This window comes from Cariama cristata, unplaced genomic scaffold, assembly GCF_000690535.1.
Source record: "Cariama cristata isolate BGI_N322 unplaced genomic scaffold, ASM69053v1 scaffold97, whole genome shotgun sequence".
Lineage (NCBI taxonomy): Eukaryota > Metazoa > Chordata > Aves > Cariamiformes > Cariamidae > Cariama > Cariama cristata.
In genome coordinates this window covers 34262-57804 of record NW_009628126.1, presented here as the reverse complement: position 1 = coordinate 57804, position 23543 = coordinate 34262, and the positions used below count along the sequence as shown (strand labels likewise).

General features: G+C 37.1%; 1 protein-coding gene across 2 annotated transcripts; it reads left to right on the top strand.

Moving 5' to 3' along the window:
* Positions 1-706: 706 nt before the first annotated feature.
* On the top strand, positions 707-22309 carry SUV420H1 (suppressor of variegation 4-20 homolog 1 (Drosophila)). Of its 2 annotated transcripts, XM_009704651.1 has the most exons (10): positions 707-866; positions 1721-1868; positions 11962-12127; positions 13400-13509; positions 15493-15659; positions 16322-16341; positions 16518-16654; positions 19251-19447; positions 20684-20686; positions 20799-22309. In XM_009704651.1, exons 1-10 carry the CDS (start codon positions 707-709, stop codon positions 22265-22267), a joined length of 2577 nt encoding a protein of 858 aa, XP_009702953.1. In that variant the 3' UTR covers positions 22268-22309. The 2 variants fall into 2 exon arrangements, with proteins under 2 accessions (XP_009702953.1, XP_009702954.1); XM_009704652.1 differs by lacking the exon at positions 20684-20686.
* The last annotated feature ends 1234 nt before the right edge of the window (positions 22310-23543 follow it).

Here is a 23543-nt window from a genome sequence, read left to right as displayed (position 1 = left end):
AGGGTTTTTTGAACTCTGATTTTTAAATAAAGATTTAACATCTTTCCCCCACCCTCATTGCAAAAATGTTGTCAGTTTTCGGGGGGTGTTTTTGTTGTTGTATGTTTATTTTTATTTTTTTTAAACTATGTTCATCTTTAGTTCTTGGAGGATGTTTGTATAATGTCATTCTTTGTTGTAGAGTTCCAAACAGACTACAGATTCTATTTGTTAGGAAATAGAATCTTAATTGGGTGTGTATTTGAAAATACTCTGGTTTTGGAGTCACATAGCTGTGTATATATTTAGCCATGTGTATGTACGCCTGTATAAATACATAGGTATATTTGTGTGTACAGTCCAGCTCTTAATTTTAAGTTGTCCTTAGCAATTTATCAGCTTTAGAATTCTGTCTTTGCTTCCAGCTGTGGTGGTAAGTTGTTGGACAGTCTTTCAGCTGTGGATATCTGTATTTGCAATACTGCTAATGAACTGCTTTTCTCTCTTCCTAATACAAGTGCAGATCACCACCTTTCCTCTTCCCACCCCACCCCTCCCCTTTTTTTTTTCTTTGTGTTAAAATCTGTGTTTTGGAAGCAGTTCCCCATTAAGTTCTAATCATATTTATGTTTTGCTTCCAGTAGGAATTGGAACTGAAATTATTCATCTACTTCTCCAAGCCTTTTGAAAAGTGACTAAATGCAACTGAGTCAGATTGTCTGTGGGAATGAAGTGGCTGGGAGAATCCAAGAACATGGTGGTGAATGGCAGGAGAAGTGGAAGCAAGTCGTCTAATGACCATGCGCAGAATCAGACCAAATTGCAGCATGCGGGAAAGGAGAATCCAAAGACAGGAAAAAATGGAGTTGAAAGAAGATCAAGCAGATGTACGTACACGTTTATGCGGCTGAGTGCTGTATGTGATTCATCTATCAATTTGCAAGTCAGGCTTCTGTCTTGTCTTAATTCGTGAAGGAGGTCTGCATTCAGCATGTAGCTATCATCACAAGTATTAATTATGTTTTTAGTTGTTGGATGTGTTGTCTCCCTTCAGGAATATGGATCTCTTCAGATCAGTTTAAAAGTTGAGTCAGAATAAGAATGTAAATTAATTTTGAACTGGTGTAAGTATAGAATACATGATTGGCATTAAGGGAGAACTGGTGCGTTTGGAAGTGGATCACATATAATTTGAATTACTAGCCCAGCTTTTAGTGAATCCACATGTGAAAGTAATCCCTATTTTGAATGAAGTCACATATGTCAATAGTCATTATGAAACGGTTTTAAGGAATGTGGATTTTTATTTTCACTGTTGGTCTGGGATGAAAGACTAAATACAAATGCAGAGTAAGTTCTTTTTTTCAGATTTTGGGAAAATCAGGTTTGAAATTTTCACGGCTTCATCACGTTTATAGGTCAGAAGTTTGAGGCATGCATGACTGAACTGTGTAGTCTGGCAAGATGCTTGTAGTTGGGGAGGGGGAAGAGAGAAGGAAACCAAAATGAATTAGAGACACCAATTAAATATATTCTAAAATATTTTCTCCCTTGACTGCTGCATAAATGAACAAAAGCAAGAGTGAAAAATTCACTGTGCTTCTGCTTCTTCAGATATTTTATAATCTTCCTAAATTGTGCTATATTTTTTGTCTCCAGTCTTTGGCTGACCATCCCTGAGTGTAGCTGGGCTTTATAACATTCCTTAAATGAAATCTAATTTATGCTCTCTTATTTGCAGGTAGCGGTGCTTCAGGATTTGAGGGTCAAAGTCGTTATGTGCCTTCCTCTGGAATGTCTGCCAAGGAGCTGTGTGAAAACGATGACCTAGCAACTAGTTTGGTTCTTGATCCCTATTTAGGTTTTCAGACACACAAAATGAATACTAGGTAACTTGTCTTTATTTTTCTAGAGAATAATTGATCTTCATAGTTGATGTAATCAGAGCAAAACTGTGGAATTTCTTGCATGTTTACAAAAGTCTGAAAAAAAAAATGGCAATTTGGAAGTAGTTTCTGCCTTAAATGCTGTTGCACGTGAGACTGGAACTCGGAGCTCTGTGGCAGTGTGCTTTTGTAATGCTATCATAGGTCTTTCTGTTGACCCTCGTGTGCATTTTATGCTGTAGAACAGGTTGTTAATAGACACTGTTTCCTAGCTTAAACAGTTAACTCAGTGTAAGTTTTAAAGCATTAGTCGTTTGAAATATTTCAAGGACAGAAGTTAGTATTTGGGGACTTTTTGTTTGGTTTTTTTTTTTTCTTCTTACTCTTATGACATCACAAGAAAGATACGAGTTCCTGAGCACTTTGGTGATTTAAAGTTCTTGCAGACCCATGCTGAAGGAATGCTGACGTGTCTGTATGCATAAGATAAATTAATACGCACACTGGGAACTTACTTACCAGAATTGCACATACTTTTGCGCTGTTACGCACCTGTCTGAATACTTCTGGTTTAAATTCAGTGTGATCTCAGGGTTTAGTTGTTGCATGCTTCTTCCTGTTTTACAGACATACCACTGATGACAAGTGTATTCTATAGATCTCTGTTAAGCTTTCGTTTGCATATGAGATCTGCATTGCTAGCTTAATGGAGAAGCTATATATAAATTATAAGTTTCTAAGGACGGGAGTAGTCTACTTATTGTTGTACAATAATAAGAGCTGGGGTTTCCGGGCAGCACATTATGGGAAACAGGCTGCTCAACCCTTCAAACTGTTGCTGTGGCTATTTTAAAAGAAGAACAGTTTACCTGTGCAGCATGGTCACATAACCAGAGTATCAGTTAAGTAGATTTTTTTTTTTTCAATGTATGTAACAAGCAGATTGCTTCAAAAATGACCGCTAGATTAATTGGTGGTGTCACGTGACATAATGGTTGCTGGTATAACTCGACAGCATGAGCTGCACATGAAATTGTAGCAGTGTGGTCCTAATAACTGTAGAGACTTACTCCAAAAAGATTTTCTGTTTTCACTGGAGAGTGTGACATCCACCTTTAAGAGGAATGCTCGAGTTCTTCCTCTTCCCTCCATGCTATTGGTTATTTGTGCCCAAAACAGTGTCTAGGTAGATACTCTTACAGTTCAGTTCGGAGTGTCTTTGTATTTCCAGCAGTTAATCAAGCTAAATCTCTATGCTCAAAAGACTTCTTTGTTTAGTTGCATGAATGGTAGTCTACAGGTTATGCACAGCTAGTTAATTCTTAAGCATTTTGCTAAGGAAATGAGGTATTCGTTGTTTAATAGTTGGAGAAGCTACTTTCATAAATGTTGTTTTCTGCTGGTACGTTTTCAACTCCTAAAATACTTTTTTAGTTACTGATTTGAATCAAAAGACTACACAAAGGCTGTCATCATGTATTTCTTCCTTTCTTAGACTTGGAGAGCAGTTACAGGCAGTCTTCAAGGACAATAGTTAATAATCTTGGAGCACTGTGGGAAATACTTAGGTGAGGCTTACAACTTCTACCAGAAACACATCTTCTTGCCTCTTTCATAATGTCTTATTGAGAGAGTTTCTGTTGTTGCAATGAATTAAAATAAAGGCATCAGCATAGTTCTTGTTTATCTTTTTGGTACAGTGATGACATCTGCTTGTTGTTGTAGCTGTGATGCTTAGATGATCTTCCCTCCATGTAGTAAGCTGTACTCTTTCTAGAGCTCCAGAGATTTATTGTTATATGGCTTTGAGGGAAGGCAGGGGGGAAAGCAAATACGCAAAGACTAGACACTTTTGAAAATACCAGATATTAATACTCAAATACATGATTGGAGTAGAAATTAAGATTTGCAGCTTATGTTTAGGCATCTTCTGCTTCAGTGTGATGAAGTTGTATTAGGCACATAGTTTGTATATTGAGGTGTGCTTAAAATAAAGCAGCCATTTATGATGGCAAGCAAATATTTCCTGTTCCCTTGTTCCAATTTGTTTGAAGAGGTATTGTGGGAGTGACTGTGCCAGCATTCTGCTTTGCTGTTGGAAATGTGCAAGAGGTTTGTATTTTTGCAGCTAAGCAGCCCAGCGTAAGCTGATGACCACTTACTGAAGTTGTACTTGACCATACCTCTGGAAACCAAGTGTGTATTTTTGTATCTACAAATGTCTTCTATATGAGCACTTCATTCATTCCTTTAGTTGAAGAGTTTAGATGAAGACCTCTTGTTTTGCCCAGAGTGTATTGATTAGAGGGGAAAAAAAACTCGTAACGTTGTAGTAAAATATCTAGATTATTTTTGGAACGTGTTTGTTTTCCATCTTCTTTATACTGAACTAGTGATCTTACGGTACAGTGATGACAAGAACATGATTGTTATTTTTCTTCCTTTTTCCGGGGACCATAAAAATAAAGTCCTGCGATTCCTGAATGCTCTCCATCTTGGGAAATGGGCTATTAGCTCTGTAAGCTATCAAGTTGATAATGTCTGAAAGAACTGAAGACTAATTCTCAAAAGATTGCAATCAGATCCCCCAGTGAGTTTGTCCAGTGTTCCTCTAAAATATCATCTTGTCACCAGGGATTGGATGGACAGCTTAAAATGTAGCTCTGGAAAAGTCTTCAGTAGCTTTACCCAGAAGTAACTTTTCTTTCTTCCTCTTGGATTTCCAAGAGAAAGCAGGTTGTTTTCAGAGCTTCTGGCCCTCTTTACAGGCCCTGTGGTCATTTTTTCATCTTTCATCAAATTGGTAGCTCTTCTCTCAACAAAATAGCAGGTTGGCAGTTAATAAAAAAACCAACTCACATGTTAGGAAGTATAGTCTTGTCAAATATGACTGTTCTAAGAGGTTTTGTTGCTTCCTGTACAAATCCAGTTATACCAGACATCTTTTTTTTTTTTTTTTTTTTGTGACAAAGGTTATCCTGGCTCTAAGATTAGCTTAGTCTTGCATGCCTGTCCTTTTTGTAAAAACAAAACTGATTTTGCAAGCTATTACTTCCTGGGTTGAAGGTTGTCTACTACTAGAGATTAAAACTGACACTTGTAAAAAGCCAAGTGAATTCTTGCTTGTCTTACCGTCTCTTCTTCTCAGATGCTTTTTCCTAGACTGAGCACTGAATCTTGAAGTTGCATGCCTTAATGGCTGATCCACTCTTTACTGTCTTGTGTACAAATGTGTTAGTGTTTAGATCTTAAGCCAGACTCCTGATCATTCTGCTGCTGTTACCAGTCACTGTTGTTTCCCGATTTCCTAAAGCACCAGCATCATGCTAGGGAATACTGCGCGCAGTTCCAATGTCTTTCTAAGTTAGCACGTGATTTAAGAAGTCAAATGCTTTTGTAGTCTCTTTTAGGAGAATCTAGAGGTGTTTTCTAACTTCTGTATTGCTGTTTTCGGTGAAGTTACAAACTGGTGTGTGGTGCAGGTGGTTTTTGTCTGATAATGTGAGACTAAAGGTCCAGGCTTTAAGAATTTCCGTGTTTTCCATAGCAAACATGAAGTGTTTGGGGATGTGGTATGGGAAGCCGCTCGCTCTCAACACTGCACCAAGAGCAATTTGCTGGTTCTGGTGTAAACTATCAGTTTTTCCTGAACTTGGCAGGGTACGTCACTCTTTGGTGCCTTAGAGTCACCATTGAGCAGTAAAGACAAAAAAGGCAAAGCAGTTCCGTATTTCTTACATTCTTGGGTCTGTGCTGAATCTCTTCTGTGCTTAGCTCATTTCTATATAATAATTAAAGGGCCAGTATTCATCTTGAACAGGGTTTTGGAGGTAGAACAAATTATGTGGCGTCTGCTAAATCAGGTTATGTGGCTGTATAGCTCAGCTTCAGCACTATGGAGATACTGGATTGGAGGTACACAGCTCTTATGCAGTGACACCCTGTTTCAAAATGAAGCTTTCATATTCTTCGGACCTCAGTGTCTGTGTACTTGCCAAAATGGTTTTGTTTGACTTTTGTGTAAAATGTGCTTTCTCCTTTTTTTTTCTTTTTGCTGATAACTGAATTCAGTAAAGTCCTTTAGCTTGCTCCTGGTTGTCTTCCTTGACTGTGAAGGAAGACACACACAATGTGTGTTTATTCACACACAGTGATTACATTGGAAATAACTATTTCACTGCTGCTGAACATTTTGGATTAAAAAAAAAAAATCACAACCAAAAAACCCCCCCAAACAACCCAACCACCACCCACCACCTTACTCTTACACAGTTTTTCTAATAAAATAAAAATAATAATTTTCTAATAAAAAGTGTTACATCTGCAAAAGATGGAGTGGCTTACATCCAGTAGTCATGGTAACTGCTAAATTAAATTTACCATGTGGAGTGTCAGAATAGGAATAAAGGGATTTTTTTTGTGTCATGTCCCGTCCGTCCCCAGTCCGCCCCTGGTATTTATTTTTTTTTTTTTTTAAAAAAAAAAAGGCATTTATTTGCTAACCATGTTAAAGAGAATGAAATTATGTGGCTGTTAGCATTTTCTTTACATCTGTGCTAGGCCGTATTGGAGTTTTGACCACACTGGTGCATATATAGTTTCAATTCAAGTAATTAAAGTAATGTGGATTACTTTCTTCGTGAAAAATGCCATTGTGAACTTTAGCCTTTAAAGAATGTTGGGTTTTTTTTCCAGTTAACAACACTGGAGATTAAACACAGAACAAGTTGATTTTTATACTACTAGCTTTTAATTAAGATACTCATTCTACAGGGTTGGGTGGGGGGAAGCCAAAATATATGTTAACCAAATAAACTTGGTATAAGTAGATGGTTTTCGGCTCTTGTTGTGCTGTCTTGAATGCTTAACAGCTTTGCAGTTTTAGCTTTTCTGCTGACTCTCTGGTATTAGATGAACAGTAACTTGCTGTCTTTCCATAGCCACTTAAATAAAAATGTCATCCAGACATAGTCGCTGTTGTTAAGAGGCTAATGGGATGCTGTGTTTTGATAAATTCACTCTTCTTGATGTTCCCTAGTCAGAGGTTAATTTAGAAGTATAACTCTTTATCACGCACTGGTACACTATATGGAGTTCCATACTGGATCTCTTGCAGGGTCAATTTATCCTTTTTGTTCAAACTCACTGCTCTCAGTGACTGAGACTGAGCAAGATACTGTGCTTCTGAACTTACCAGAAACTCTCCTTTAACTTCCTTTATAGGCAAGCATCTCAGTGACCTTTGGCTTTATACCTTGGAGTTTCAAGATTCTTTAAGTATTCCCGAGGTAAGAGAAACTTGAGAGAGAGAAAGAGCTTTGCTTCCCCAAGCCATTTTCCTACATCTTCCTTATTGAGACCACCTCAGTTTGCCCTTAACTGGGATAAGATCGTCTTCTAGCTGATTTTGAAATAGCAGTAGCCATAGCTTTTTTGGATCTTGTTGATTAGGGAAGAATAAATATTTCCTAGAAAGTGTGAAAAGTTTCTATTCTGCAGCTTGTCAGGAAGAAGGGCTATTATTATTTCTTTAAAGATATTGTGATAGCTGGGTTTGTCATTCTTAGCTTCCTTTTAACAACAGACTGTTTTGCAGCAGACTCCATGTTCTGTGAGACCTGATCCCTGGAGCTCTTTGTAGGGTGGCTCAAGGAGTCTTGTGCCTGTGAGCAGATTCAAACACCAGAGCGTCTTGTTCCATTTCCATGATGGAATCTAGTAAAGGTACTGTTCGTAGGTGCAAACCAGAAGTCTGGATAAACAATTCTGATTTTAATTGACTCTCTCTTTAGAGACTGGGTTGACTGGTTTGTTTCGTTGGTTTTCTTATGCTCTTTCTGTCTCTCTATTTCTCTTCTTTGAACTAGTCTCCTATTTTACTGACACTGAAGCCAATTTCTTTGGCCCAGTTTTTTATATATACGTTTAGCTGTGGGATCTTTTCAGGCTCTCTTCATGGTGGTGCTCAAAAACAGTCATGTAGACTTCTTCCAGCAGATGTGTAGATTTTTTAATTTTTTTTTCAGTGTTGTGTGTAAATAAGGAAGCCCTGTAATGCCAAAATGACAGTATTTAAGGTTGCTTGTCAAAACTGATTGGCTTTTTGGTAGGTAGTGCTGAGAAAGACTGATGAAGAAACTGCCATTTCACAATACTCCTGGGAGAGGTGAAGTATCTATCAGCAGACCCTCAAATTCTTAAGGAGCACTTGACTTCTAGGCTTTCTTGGCATATTGGCTTCTTCAGTGTCTCAAATCAGAAGGTACCTTTTAAAGTATATGTATGGAGATATACCTGTGAAAGTACTGAAGCTTTCATGAGGAGTCTGGGTGGTAGTATTCTGGATTAGCTCATAAACTTTATATGCTCTAAGTGCAGTTTACGTGTGCTGTTGAGCTGTGAACAAGTCCCTAACTCAGGCTTAGGGTGCAAAGTGGCATTCTGCTTCATTTGAGAACCCTTGAAGTGAAACACTGTACATTGTGATGTTGGTTTCCAGCATCTTTCTATGTATTTGTGCACAACTTCTTGCTTATTTGGATTCCTGTTTATTCTTTCTCATGATCTCTATCTTGTCACTGTGTTAAAAAAAAAAAAAAAAAGGCAGTACAGTGTTTTGGTAGAGGTGCTAGAGGAGGTCCTTGGTATTAATTTTTTAACCTTTGAGTGCGCACAGTTGTTTTCTTTGAAAACCCAGTTCCTGTTTCAAGTTTCAAATGCCTAGCGTACAGTGTGACATTCATGTGACCTTTTAATGTTTGGGGGTTTTTACAATCTCTTCACCCCCTTCCTGTTTCCAGCCTTCTTTTTGATCTTTTCAAAACTTGGGCATACACTAACTATTCTGCTTCTCAGGAATGATGTTACATGAGTTCTGCTAGACATTTAAGAGAATTCCACCAGCAGTGTGGAGTGTCTGAGACAAGAACCTGTAGAAACATCTGCTGAATGTGATCCATGGAGGTATGCGGGTGACTTTTAAAGGGCTGGGGACAGGTTCTCAGCTACCTAAGGTAGCTACTCAGGTAGACATCTAGTCAGCCTCTGAGAATGGTTGTGTTGTGAAAGACCTGAAATGTGAGCATCACTTTGGTGCTGTAAGATGTGCTTGTAATTGCTAGAAGATGTACGGTGTTGGTTCTTTTTCCATAGATCTTGAGAGCCACTGTTTAAGCTTAGCATCCATCTTGCTTTTTTTTGCCCTTTTTTTTCTTTTTCACTGGTGGTTGAGTTGGGATACTGCTTGCTTTAGCTAGCCTAGACTAAGCTTCTTGATGGTAAACAGGTATGATTTGTCTGTCAGCACATACATTGCCTGTCTCGAGTGCTAATGCAACTTTCAATGCGATGGTTTTTCCACCTATCTTTTCTCCTGCAGCTCACTTAACTAAAAAAATGGTGCATTTCAACATATATAAAACATAAGGGAGAGGAAAATCATTCATTTAGCCCAGCAAGAATAGACATAGCTGAAGACCAATTTTAGCTGTAAATCCTGTGGCTTTTCCTTCTGTAATGTTCACAGATAAAGATGTAAACAAAATGTTGACCTGTCATGTTTGTGCGTATTGGTGTGCTTTATACTTCTCATGATGTAAGTACAGTTGGGTCTTTGTTGGGAAAACTGTTTGTGATTGAAACTGCAATTGAGAGCAAGACCTATTCTGAAACTAGTCAGGTTCAGTTCAGGCTGTATCATTTTTAAATTCCCTTAATGTCTGCGGAAGCTCTGTGGGTTCTGACTGTCAAATCTGGGAGAAGTCTTTCCAGTTTTGGGAGAATGGGGAGGTAGGCTTCTTGTATCTGACTGATGAGTTGAGGGAGACTTTGCTCTGCTACAGAGCAGAAATAATAATGATCCTGTCATCTGTAGTGTGAAGGGAGTGTTCTTCCATGATGAGGTCTCAGCAGCTTGTTAGGCAGTTAGCTTTTGGGGGAGATGGAGTAAGTATATTCCTTAATAAAGAACTTGATTTGAAACTTCTTGGCATGGTACATACTACAATTCTAAGTAGGCATCTGTTTCTTGACGGACTCTTGCTATCTTGTTAGATGTTATCCCAGCCAGAAGAAAATTTATCTGCTGTCTTCTTGGAACTACTTACTGTATCTTCTTCTCTGAAAGCTCACAAGTTTCTGCTGATAATTTTTGCCATATTCAGAAAGATCTATAAGATTGCTTAGTCCTTGTATTACAAGGAAGTTTTTCAGCTGGAGAATGCAGAGAAGATGTGTAAAAGCAGTGCATGGAACGCTGATAACCTGCACTGCTGCTGGAAGTGATGTTGCTGTCAGGAGGTCTTCATTGTGTCAGGAGCATAAATACAGCATTTTACTTCTAATGAAGGAAATTGAATCCTCATCATTATTACTTATTTGTGATTAAACTCTTTCTGTTTTACAAGGTGAAATAAAATTGGGAAGTGCAACACTTAAGGTTTCTTGTTTTCCTTCATACAAGTTGCACAGAAGTAGCAAATCTTACTTGGTCATATGAAAAGAAGTTACTTGCAACATTCAGCACTCTAAGATTAGGATAAGCCAAGTGATACAGTAATTTAAAAAAACAGGGTATCAGTGAGGGAGTTGATGAGGTTTCTGTCTACCACCTTCACTAATTTATTTCCCCTTGTTTACTTTTGTTGTCAAATACAGACTTCATTAGGTAAGTAAGAGGAAATAAAATTAGCGTGGTAGCACACTTCAAGCAACAAGTAACAGGACTTAGTCTTATGGATTTAATCAAAAGCTGTTAGCTTCTTTAACACTTTTGTCATATGCTGTGTAAGCAAAAGGTGTGAGTTTTAAAAGGAGCTGCAGAAAACCGTTTCTCATAACCCTAGAAAATTTTTATCTTTGTGAAGAGTCCCCTGGGGTGTGTCATACACTTAAAAGTACACACACCCCACTTCCACCCTAAAGTGGAGCATATATGGGTATATGCTCAGTCAAAGGCAATTCACAGAGATTTGACATAATCTCTAATTAAGTTCTGCTTTCTCTTGATGGTTTTGCAGCTCAAAAATGGAGCTCCTGCTTCTTGCAGTCACGTAGGTGCTTTCTGTAACCTTTTTTTTTTCCTGTTGAAGATAGGAAGGATAGTTTTTCTTAAATCTCAAGCTTTGGGAAGAAGGCAAAGTTCTCTGCTAATGTACAGGGGTTTATTTTCATATTTTATGTACCCATGATTTTCAGCTACTTGTTTCCTGTAGGCAATATTTTGGGGAAAAATTCTTATGATTGCGCAAACTTGTGGAACTTCAGTCTTCCACAGAAGTAGTATCTATGCTGTGTGCTACTATTTATAGATACTTCTTGTGTAGTCATTGAGAGCTGTGTTTTGTATGAATGCAAATGTTACGTTTGCAATCTATGTAAACCCATATAGTGGGTTTGTCAAGATTTGTCAATATAATGAGGCTTTGAATTGGGCAAACGTTGATTTGAAATCACTCTTCAAGATAATTGTGCATTTTTCTGTTTTGAAATTTCTTACTCGGGCTTTTCAGTTACGCTGTCTGATTGTTTGCTTCCTATTTAAAAAAATTAGTGTAGCATGTGAGGTTGTAGAGGGCTTAAATTTAAAATCACACCCCACTCCCTTCCAACCCAGCTACTGAAGCTAGAACCGTGCATAGATCCCTTGATACCAGTGTTAACTGGGAAACTTACAGCATCCAGTTTATTTGTTGGATTTTTTTGCACATGCACTTTTAATGATAGTAAATTTATTAGGAAAGTAAGGACAGTAACACTTTTATTATACCAGTTCTTTAACTGCTTTGTTCCAAACCATAGGCATTGAAAACAATGAAATAGTGTTTTGTGTTGGTTCATCTTTGTTTTATAAATAAATTGTACTTCTCAGCAGAATGGAGGGTTTTAACATTCCAAGTGGTATGCTTGGCTTTACCTTACCCCTACCATTATCTCAGGAAATGAGGGCCTGTGATTTGAGTATGTAATGGTCAGGTTTTTTTATGCTAGGAGTTAAATATTTATACGGCTAGCGAAAGAGCTCTATGCTGTGAGTAACTATGAGGAAGGATTGAGAATAAATAACAGTGGACTGGAATAGCTTTATTCTTTATTTCAGATTTCGACCTATTAAAGGAAGGCAAGAAGAACTAAAAGAGGTGATTGAACGTTTTAAGAAAGATGAGCACTTAGAAAAAGCCTTCAAGTCCTTGACGTCAGGTGACTGGGCCCGGCACTATTTTCTTAACAAGAACAAAATGCAGGAAAGGTTATTCAAGGAACATGTAGGTGTATTTGTAATTAATGTGCTTTTTCAGATGGTTGAAAGGCTAAGAAAATGTAAAAATTTCTTAGGAATGTAGTAGTAGTAGTAAAGTAATCCACTGCTCTGTTATATGTTATTTGTTTGATTGCATTTTAACAGAAACTTCCTTTGTATTTTAAAACCCAGCTAGCTTCCTCCTCACCCCTTTTTTTTGGGTTAAGTACAAGGCAATGGTAAGTTAATAGACATGTAGAAAGGAAAACACATTTACCTCTTTTGCTCTTGGCTTAAGTCATAAGCAGAAGAGCAAAGACCTACCTCTGGGAGAGAAGAGTTTCAAGGATTCCTTTCCTTCTTTGGAAGAGTTTCTCCCCTCCTTTTTTGTTTGTTTGTTTTGTGTTGTGTTTTGTTGTTTGGTTTTTTTTTTTTTGGGGGGGGGGGGGTGTGTTTACTTAGAGCTATTGTAAATCAAATTGTGTGACAAAGAAAGGGAAAGGGAGAAGCCTTCCTACCTGAAAAATACCCCAGTCATTTTGGGTATAGGGGCTTTATGTAGGAGTCTTACTCCTCTTCCTCCACTTCCCACACCCCAAATCGATTTTGTATATAACATAAAGGTTGTTGACTCTCAAAGTTGCAAGGAAATCAAAGTATCTTTTTTTCCCTTTAGAAAAAAAGAACTCCTTCAGGAATGAGTGCATTGTTTTTAGACACAACCAAGAGGAATTTGGCCTAATTTAAACTGCACCAAAACTAGTAGTGTAGGAAAAAAGAAGGCAGCAAATTCTGCTTTCCTGAAGTGTTTTTAAACCACACTTTAACTAAAGAATTGATCCAGCAATCCCTCAATTCAGTATCTAGGTTTGTCACGGAAGTAATATGTTTTGCAGAACTAGAAAGAATAAAATTGGATCCTGTAGATTGTTAGGTCTCGGTGGTTCCAAAAGCTCTGAGAAGAATTCTCAAATGCAACTTCGTGGTGACTTTAAGAAGAAGTTATTAATTTTTCACTGGTTGGGCCAATTTTGTAGCATTCAAGGCATCTTTGGTTTTGTAAAATTCTTTGGATAGTCATGTTATCCATGTGAGGATTCCTGTAAGTCATTCTGAAGAAATAAGATTAACATAATGTGTATAGCTAAAATTTATAATCAGAAATGCATTTCATCCCATTGCAATATCCATTTTTTGTGGTTTTTTTATGCTGTTCACTGACTCTCATTTTTGCATAAAGTTCCTCACTGCTTTTGTTTCGCTTGTAACAGAAAAGTACTGTTTTCTTTCATTGCAGGTATTTATTTATTTACGAATGTTTGCAACTGACAGTGGGTTTGAGATACTACCTTGTAATCGGTATTCTTCTGAGCAAAATGGAGCCAAAATTGTTGCAACGAAAGAATGGTAAGAAATACGTTTTACTGTTGCATTCTATTTCTGTCAATTATTTTGAAAGATTCTAAAAAAGATATTTTAAAAGTATGATGTAGAATTAAAACTGCAGCCAGTGAAATGCAAAGTTTTGTGGTTTTACTTACAAATTAAATTTGGTGTCCTTGCTAAGTACTTGACACACAATACATGCATCTGTAAGACATTCCTTTGTATATATGGACGTAGCCATACAGTCTTCAGTAAACAAGTTTTTTTTTAGTTTGTTTTCAGGCAGATAATTATTTTCCTCTAATCATGAGTTGTTGGCCTCTTGTGAGCGACATAGCCATGTCAAGACTCACGTTATGCTGAATTTGTTATATAACAAATAATTATGGGGGAAATGAGTTTTTCACCTTTGTGAAACTGAGGGGTGTTACTTGCATATTTTGATTGTGCAAGATAAATCTCTCCTAGAAACACAAAGCTGGGACCCCAGCGTATTTCCCCATCTCATTTTGACACATAATTGAGCTTCGTTATAAGCGTGTCTGTGGCAGCACCAGCAGATTGCTGGGTTAATAAGATTTTAAAATAAATTTTCCCCTTCATTCCCCCTCTCCTCCTCCCCCCAATTTATATTTGTTTTGCTTTGTGGCAGTAGATATTCATAGCAGCACATCTGAGATGATGATGGGCTATTATGTGTGAGCTAGGATTGAGCAGCTAGACGTTATGCTGGCAGCGTACTAAGTAAGCATGCTGTTACAGTGGGGCTAGGGCCCCAGTGTGTGGGAGAGTAAGCTTTCAGAAGGTTGAGGCCAGTTTCTAGCTCTTCAAGACTGTAGCTGGAAGTTCCACGATCCTGATACAATCAGTATTTTTGGGGTGGTTTTTTTGTTTGAATGCTTTTCTTCGCTGATTTTTTTGGGGTGAAAGCTTTGCACTTATGTGTGCTGAAAATGAATTAACTTTTCATGCTCAAAATCTTGAGTGACCTGCAAGAGTGCAAGGCAGGAAGGCTGATGCTTAACCATGCTAATACCTGGAAAACTATTGAGACTCAAAACTGAAAGAGTTCTGGCCACTCTCTAAAAAGAGAATTTTGCACTTTTTAAAAGGCTTATCTTCTGGTTTCTGTCCTTTGTGTGTATTTAGTATCTCCATATTCATCTGTGTTCAGAGTAATCTGGCCAAAATTTGGAATGGCCACTCTAAAGAGCTGTGGAAACAGTGCCATTACAAGATAATGTGGAAATTGTGTGCTTCTTTCTAGGCTGAGTATTCAGTTCCTCTGATCTGCTGTATTTATGATGGCAGATTGGCTTGTCTGCACATGAAGGTGTCACAGTCTTGTTGGGTTTTGTTGGTAGTCTCTTGTCCCTGTTCCCCCCACTCCAGTGGTCTGTTTCGAGGACCAGCTTGATGATGAAGAACTACTTGTGAGAGAGGAAAATATCTTGTGTGAATTCTGGCCTTTTTTTTTTTTTTGAGTCAATACTGGGCCTTTTTTTAAAAAGCCATGGAGTTCTAAGCATCTTCACTGTGCTGTGTTTTCCTGGCCAAAGGAAGAAGTATAGGAAACGCAGACAAGAGCAGCTGGAGGAAGTCAAAATGTCTCAAGTGCTGATGGGGAGGGAGTGTGCACAAATGAAAAAAAAAAAAAAAAAAAAAAATCTTGCTTTTGGTTTGAACAACTGTAAAAGCTGAAGTAATCAACTCTTGCGATTTCTTGCTTGCAGTCTCAGGAAATTGTAGGAACAATGGTGGTAGTGTCTGTCAGAATTGATGTAATTGATTCTATATAGTAGCATAAAGACCTTAATTTTGTGTCTGATTAAAAAGTCTTTTTAGCCTAATATCCTATCTCTAACTGAAATAAAACATGAGGTTTATAGGGGTTGAGAAACAGTTTACAACACACTTCTGTTATTGACAACTTTTCTTTTTGTGAAATTACGAAGTAATTTTGGCATACGTATTCTTATTTCTGCTTCTCTTTTAACGCTAAAGGAAACGAAATGATAAGATAGAATTACTTGTGGGCTGTATTGCTGAACTATCAGAAATGGAAGAAAACATGCTGCTGAGACATGGGGAGAATGACTTCAGTGTCATGTATTCCACACGGAAAAACTGTGCACAACTGTGGCTTGGTCCTGCTGCATTTATCAATCATGGTGAGTAGTAAGTATAGGAAGTATGTTACAGGATATAAGCAATTCTGCACAGAGGTGTTGTTACACGTGAGCTGAGCAGCATGGGATCTTAAAGAAAATGGCTGAATCTGGCATACTGGGTTACCGTGGGACAAAATCCTGTCGGGATTTTCCCAGACCAGAACTGATCAACTGTGAAATGCACGGAAGGCTCTAGGAAGTTGATGCCTTCTTCCTTCACAGAGACTTTGGAATTGGCAGCTAAATTAGTGGAGCATATTGTGGGTTACCTTGAATTCTTTGTGAACTTAGTCAGCAGTAACGTATTTCTTAGATGAACTTCTTAATGCCTTCTTTAACCTTTTGCACAGAAGCTTAACTGATTCTGTTGCATTTGTATTCTGAAGAAAAAGCAGGGACGATTTAAGATAAATCCTGTTACCTTGAAAAGGAGGGAAACTGAACATTTGTGATAGCATAGGGAAGAGCTCAGAAACCAAACTATATCAAAATAGGTATTTTTTGATGTATAGCTGTGTGCAATACTAACATAACTCCCAGTATTTAGTTGAGATTCTACAGTTATTGAAGTCAGAGTGAATCCTTACTTTAGATATCTACAACTATTCATGTTTCAGGTCTTATCAACAGTTAATTGACTTTATCTTTTGGACCTTTTTCAGATTGCAGACCTAACTGTAAGGTAAGCAAGAAATTAAAAGCAAATAAATAAAGTACCCCACGCTTTTTTTTTTTCCCCCTTTGTCCCTGCACCTTTTCCTCCCCAACTGTTTTACTTTTTTTTTTTTCTTACTCAGATACTGTTCAACCTTAATCATTAACTTTTTTTTCTCCCCTCCCTGTCATCTCCTTCCCCAGTTTGTATCAACGGGCAGAGATACAGCATGTGTGAAAGCTCTAAGAGATATTGAACCTGGAGAAGAAATCTCTTGTTACTACGGAGATGGATTTTTTGGAGAAAATAATGAATACTGCGAATGTTACACCTGTGAAAGGTATACATTGATGTAAATAAGTTTCAGATGGAATTGGGCATATTCATGATATATTTTTGTGAAACTGAAAGTCCTTGATTATGAGTACTCAAATTTTTGGACACATTTATAATTGCTTCCTAGCTATTTATTGTAATGCTTTTTTTTTTTTTTAATGTTGTTACTGAGTGGTCAAGTTTCCTGAGAACTCCTGCATTCTGTTTTTCTTTTGACTCTCTGTTCTGGAGATAGCCCAAAATGAGAATAACAAAAAAGAAGTGTAGATTCTTAAAGATATTTGTACTGAATAAAGTAGAATTGGAAGGAAAAGCAGTTGTAACTTTTACAAGACCATTAGCAACTGACTGGAGACTTTTGCTCTTTTTTTTGCACTGGAAAAAGCCGATTTCAGGAATATTTTCTGTGTTGACCTGAAGTTCTGTTCTGCTGGGAATGGGCAAAGTAGTTTTTGCCTTATGTTATTAGAACTTGGGAGTTTGTGTATTCATAAAGATCTACTGGTTTGGACAGTACTTGCCTGCAGATCTAGGCACACATATTGTCCATCACACAATAACAGCAAAGTTGTTATATTTGTTTTTCACCTGTGCCGTCCTAATCTTGTTTCTTCACAAAACCAGTTGAAAAAATTTCATGCTTGGGTTTTGCCACATGGAAACTTCTGCTTACTGTGAGCATGGAGGCTCAATATCATGTGGGAGAGCTTCGTCTAGTTCCAAGAGGAACTGCACAGAACCTATAACAGTTCTGTTACTGTATGACCTAACTGTAGATAGAAAAAAACAACCTATAAAGGACAAAATCATATTGAGAAATAGTTTAGTGCACCTGCATATAAATAGTTTAATAATCCTACCTTCATTTTTACTACCTAGTTTGGTCACTAACAATTCTTGCAATTCAAGGGAAAACCTTCTGGTGTGGACCTCCAAGCTCATATGGTGTTGGTAGATCGTTCCAAGTGAAGGGTACAGTCTCAGGCTTTCCTTAGAAAGCTGCTAGTAAAAATGTACTTCGGTCCTGGGAGCAGTTTAGTATTGAATAAAGAGGCACTGTGATTGTTCTTTCCTTGTTACTTGGAGTGGTAGTGTTTTGTTTTGCTCAAGTTCCTTTGAACGTTGATTTTAATGTAATACTGACATACTTTCTCTTTCAGGATAAACCAATTTTATGTGTGCAAACATTTTCACTAACTTGTCAACTTCATATTTGAAGTACATGAAAGTGTTATATTTTAAAGCTAACGTTTGGGTAATTCTGACTTCAGGAATCTGCTTTTCAGTCACAAGGCTGTGTTACCACAATCAAATGTGAGAGATTTGAATTTAGGGGAGTTGAGCAGGGAAAAAATGAGTCCTTACCAACACTGATGAGGCAACTGTTGCTTTGTACGCCACCAAAAAAAATCATCTTTAAGTGACCCAATTTTGACTATGCTGTAAAGGGTATTAATTTGTAATGTTAAAATGCTAGACTTCTAAGAATCTGTGGGGTATGTCTGGGAGCTGTGGGAAGGCTGGCACTGTACAATTCCCACCCACACCCCCCCCCAGCCTCCAAAAGTCATCACCAAGAAAATTTGCATATCTTTACATATGTGCACACACTCTTTTTAGGTGAGCCTGCTGTTCACACTGGCTAACTGGGCACCAAAGATGACCTGTCAGAAGACAGTTCTGGTTGTTTATAGCACCATTACTTTCCGATTTGAAGCGGCTGTTGCTTGTGCTAAGTTCAGTCCAGTATCTTAAGTTGCCTGTAACTTGCAGAATTCAAAATAATACTGAAAGAATGTTCCAGATCAAACAAATACCAGTTAATTTGAGAACAGATACTCTGTCTGCATAATAATTAGCCTTGTGGAGCTCAAAATCCTGTCTGATCTTTTTGGTGCACTTTTGGTTAAGTTTTGTAGATTTTCTTCCAGTACAACACCCTGGAATCCAAATTGAAGTTGTCTTCAGTAATTCTGTGAAGTGCAAGTGTACTGGATTATTAAAGAGTATCGAAGGAATCCTGGTAGTAGTGGTTGAAGTGCAAGTACAGGAGTTCTTCATCTTCATCCTTATCTGTCTTTACTTAACCTACTCTTTCTTTTCTCTTTTTTTCTCAGCCGTTTCATTTTCATGGTAAATACATACTGGAGTCTTTCGATTATGAAGGAACATAGATAAAGCTGTGTGTTAATTTTACTCCATTTTCTGTACTTTTCAACTCTTGCTAATGCAGTAACAAGCATTGTAACTGAAGGTGGCTTTTTTTACTAGTCTATGATTAGGAAAAATTTAAGTTGTTAGCTAATATAAGTAGTATTTTGAACTACCGTATTTCGTTTTCACCTGTGTAATCTAACTATGAAACGATACTTAAAGCAAGGGAAACCTACTTTTGCAGGGGTTTTTTTGCAAGAAATAAATGGAAGGTTTTTCTGCACATCTAATAAAATGAGATAAATATATAGATATCTTACTAAAACAGCCTACAAAATGGTAATAAATTCAGTGGTTATTGGTCTTGTTTATCCAAATATACCTGAGATTCAAACTATTGTATCTGAAATGAAGAATAATACATTATGTCCTCTTTTTCTTTGTAGACGTGGAACTGGTGCTTTTAAATCACGAGTGGGATTGCCAGCACCTACTCCTGTGATTAATAGTAAATATGGACTGAGAGAAACAGATAAACGATTGAACAGACTTAAAAAGTTGGGTGACAGCAGCAAAAATTCAGACAGCCAGTCCGTCAGCTCTAACACTGATGCAGATACCACTCAGGAAAAAGCTAATGCAAGTAAGTAAGGGGAAAAGCTTGGGAGTGCAGGATTAAAGGTTTCATAAAAACATAAAAAAACTTTGTGTGATGGAATTCCTCTCTTAGTGTTGAGATGCATCTCAGATACTGGTTTTTAGAACTGTAATTTATTCAGCAATCTGAAGGCTATTTAAATAGCAAATTCACAGTTTTCCGGAAGTGTTTCAAGAACAATAGGTGGTATGTTCTTGTTTTGATCTCTCTTATTTATATCGAAAGCAGATAGTTAGTGTCATACTTCTAAACATGTCAGTTAAAGTTCTATCAATAATGTACATATTTCAAAATATGGTATACTGTCACGTGTAGTAGTATAGTGTAGGAAAGAAAACTTACATAGTTTGAGTTACCTACATTCTGTAGGAAAACAGGTTTTAAATAAATGCTCTTAGTAGAGATTATTAAAGAAATAGTCATTTCCTTTAGAGATCCTTCAAATTGGGCAACTATTCCCTCTCCACATCCAGGAATGATAGTTCAGGTACCTATTCTGAAGTGAAAGTGCATAGTTAGTAATCTCAGAATAAATTGGAAGGAGTTTTTGTTTGTGATGCTCCTGAGAGACTTCTCTTCATAGAGTAGTGAGTATCATTTATTTACTTTCCCCCCTTCCCCACTCTTGCCACCCTCAGTATAGGCAAAATAGAAATAACTTACACTTTGACTTAACTAGCAGACAGATTTGGAGCCACATAAAATATTATTGTTCCATCTGGCTCCTGTTTGCTGCTGTGATATTTTAAAAAATGGAAGGAAAAAAACCCAAACCACCGCGCTTCCCAAAACCCTCTCATGATCTTTATTTTACAAAGCTTTAGCATTGCAATTTTGCTTGAGCAAAGAAAATTCCTTTGCTTACCACAGTAGATGACAGACAACTAGATATGTGAAACTGAAACCATTACAGTAGTTAAGGTTTTGGGTTTTTTTTTTCTTTCTACCCCCCATAGGAAAAAAACTCTGGGGATAATATTAGAGCATGCTGATCCTCAGATTTTGCTGGAATAATACTTGGTTAAAACTGTGGATAATGTGGGATGGATTTTTTTAAAAAATCAATAGAATAAGAAATTTGGTAAAAACCAAACTTGGTATATTGGGGGCAGTGAGGGAAGTGTACCTGGAATTTAGGTATACTTTTGGCTTGTTTTGACAGTTCCTTTCATGTGCGAGTTGCAGGTTAAGCAGTCTTGCTCCTTACTGCATACTATCAAGCCTGTTTCGCAGATTTTGATGAAGTGTTTAAAACAAATTAAATAATTACAGCATTTGGGAGTGGGAAATTCAGGATAAAGCAGTGTTATAACAAAACCCCTTGTTTCTTTTGCAGCTAACAGAAAATCTTCAATTGGCGTAAAAAAGAACAGCAAAAATAGAACATTAACAAGACAGTCTATATCAAGAATTCCAGCATCATCAAATTCTACCTCATCTAAACTAACTCATATAAATAATTCCAGGGTACCAAAGAGACTGAAAAAGCCTGCAAAGCCTTTACTTTCAAAGATAAAGTTGAGAAATCAGTGCAAAAGGCCAGAGCAAAAGAATACTTCTAGAAAGCTGGAAATGGGAAATTTAGTTCTCAAAGAGCCTAAAGTAGTTTTGTATAAAAACTTGCCCATTAAAAAGGATAAAGAATTGGAGGGACCAGTCAAAGTTGCAGTCTCTAGTGGATGCTTAACAAGGCATGCAGCAAGAGAAAATAAACTGAATTCTGTGAAAGGTGCTTATGAGCATGGTGATATACCACCCTGCACATACATAACAAGGAGGTCAATGAGAACAAGGATGAATTTGAAGGAGACCTCTGACATAAAGCTTGAACCAAATACGTTGGATAGCTATAAGAATAATTTGACCGGAACGCAATCGGACACTTTAGAGCAGCAGTCTCATGGGATAAATGAAAACGACGTGGCTCATGGACCATCACAAAAAGGGGAGATGAGGTGCCAGAAGAATGATGCAGGCATGTCAAAAAAGAAATCTCGACAAGGAAAACTTGTGAAACCATCTGCAAAAACAGAGGAAACTGATACTATGCACAATACACCTGTGAAAGATGAAGTACCAGATTTGATTAGTTCTCATTCGGAACTCGGAGAGAGAAATAATGTGGTGGACCCACCAGTTGGCTATAAAGACTGTATCCCTGGAGCTGGTGGCTGCTCTGTTGTAACATCTGACAATTTTAAAGCAAAAGACAGCTTTAGAACTGCAAAAAGTAAAAAGAAAAGACGAATCACGAGGTATGATGCACAACTTATCCTTGAAAATAGCTCTGGGATCCCTAAATTGACTCTTCGTAGACGCCACGATAGCAGTAGCAAGGCAAATGACCAAGAAAGTGATGGAATGAATTCTTCAAAAATAAGCATCAAATTAAGTAAAGACCATGAAAAAGACAATAATTTATATGTAGCAAAGCTAAATAATGGGTTTAACTCAGGATCAGGCAATAGTTCAACAAAATTAAAAATACAGCTAAAACGAGAGGAAGAAAACAGAGGGACGTACCCTGAGGACCTTCACGAAAATGGTGTATGTTGTAGTGAAACTCTCTCCCTTTTGGAGTCGAGGATGGAAGTAGATGATTATGGTCATTATGAAGAGGAAACAGCAGATGAATCTTCATCAGAAGAGGATGATGAAGAGGAAGATGACTATGATGATGAATTTGATGACTTTATTCCTCTTCCTCCAGCGAAGAGATTAAGGCTTATTGTTGGCAAGGATTCAATAGATATTGATATTTCTTCCAGGAGGAGAGAAGATCAGTCTTTGAGGCTCAATGCATAAGCTTATAGGTCTTAAGCTGACCTGGATGTCATTTTTAAAAAAAAAAATTAAAAAATTAAAAAAAACAACAACAAAACCACAACAAAAAAACACAACAAAAATTCCATTTGATTATTCCTCAACTGAAGAACTTTCTGAAGAACTTAGTGGCAGCACTTCTTTATTGTTTATTCACCTATCAACGTAATATTGTAGAAAGTGTACAGCATACTGACTCTTCTTAAGTCTGATTTGTGCAGATTTTTATTGTACTTTTTAATAGCCTTCTTATGTGCAATTCTGAGTTAGAGGTAATGCTCTGTTGTAAAATAAAGGCTCAAGCAAAGTTACGAAATTGCATCAAATTTTTCCATGCAGGACAATGAGAATACAGTGCGGCTACATAATTATTTTTGATCAGTAAGAGCATTAGTTTGCTCTTACGATATTTGACTAAACAATTTAAAAAAAAAAATCATAGTAGCAGCATATTAAGGTTTTTCTAGTATATGTTAATATCACCAGCAATGATCTACAGCTTTTCAATTTCTTTGCTAGATGTTTTTTTTTCCCCCCCTTGGAGTTTGTCAGTTTTAACACTGTATGCTGTCCCAGACGTACTGTTTGTGGCCTTTGTTATAGTAGCAAACCATTGGTTGGAAGTCAAATTGATTTCTTTAAAAAATGAGGAGGAAAATAAAATGAAAAGGTGTTGAGAATTTTCTGACTTTTTAGTACATTATATGTACAAGGGTAGCAGTATGCAGAATAAAAGTTTGGATATGGTGTATTTATTGCTTGTTATGTAAATTAAACACCTTGTATTTAACACTTTTCAATACTTTTAGATAAAATTGTTCTTTGCAAGAATGATTGGTGCTTATTTTTTCAAGAATTTGCTGTGAAATAATGTGATTACAACGGGCAACATTTATCCAATGAACTGCAGCTATCCTAAATTGGTTCTTCATATTTTTCTGTTGCACTTGTAAAATGCTACAAGGAATTTAAAGAAAATCTATTCACTTTAACTTATGATAGTTTTATGAAATTAAAAACAACTAAGTCACAGCTTTTGTTCTGTGGTAACCTATAAATTGTTTGTCTTTTAAGAACCAGTTGTAAAAGACTGAAAAAAATATGTATATGTTGTAAATATTTGTGTGTTGTGAGAAATTTTGTCATAAGAAATTGAGATAACTTGCCAGAAGGGTTTTTAAGTTTAGAAATACGTCCATGCCAATAAAATAGGAAATTGTAAACCTAGTTTTAAACTCTGCATCAGTTGGAGTTCTTT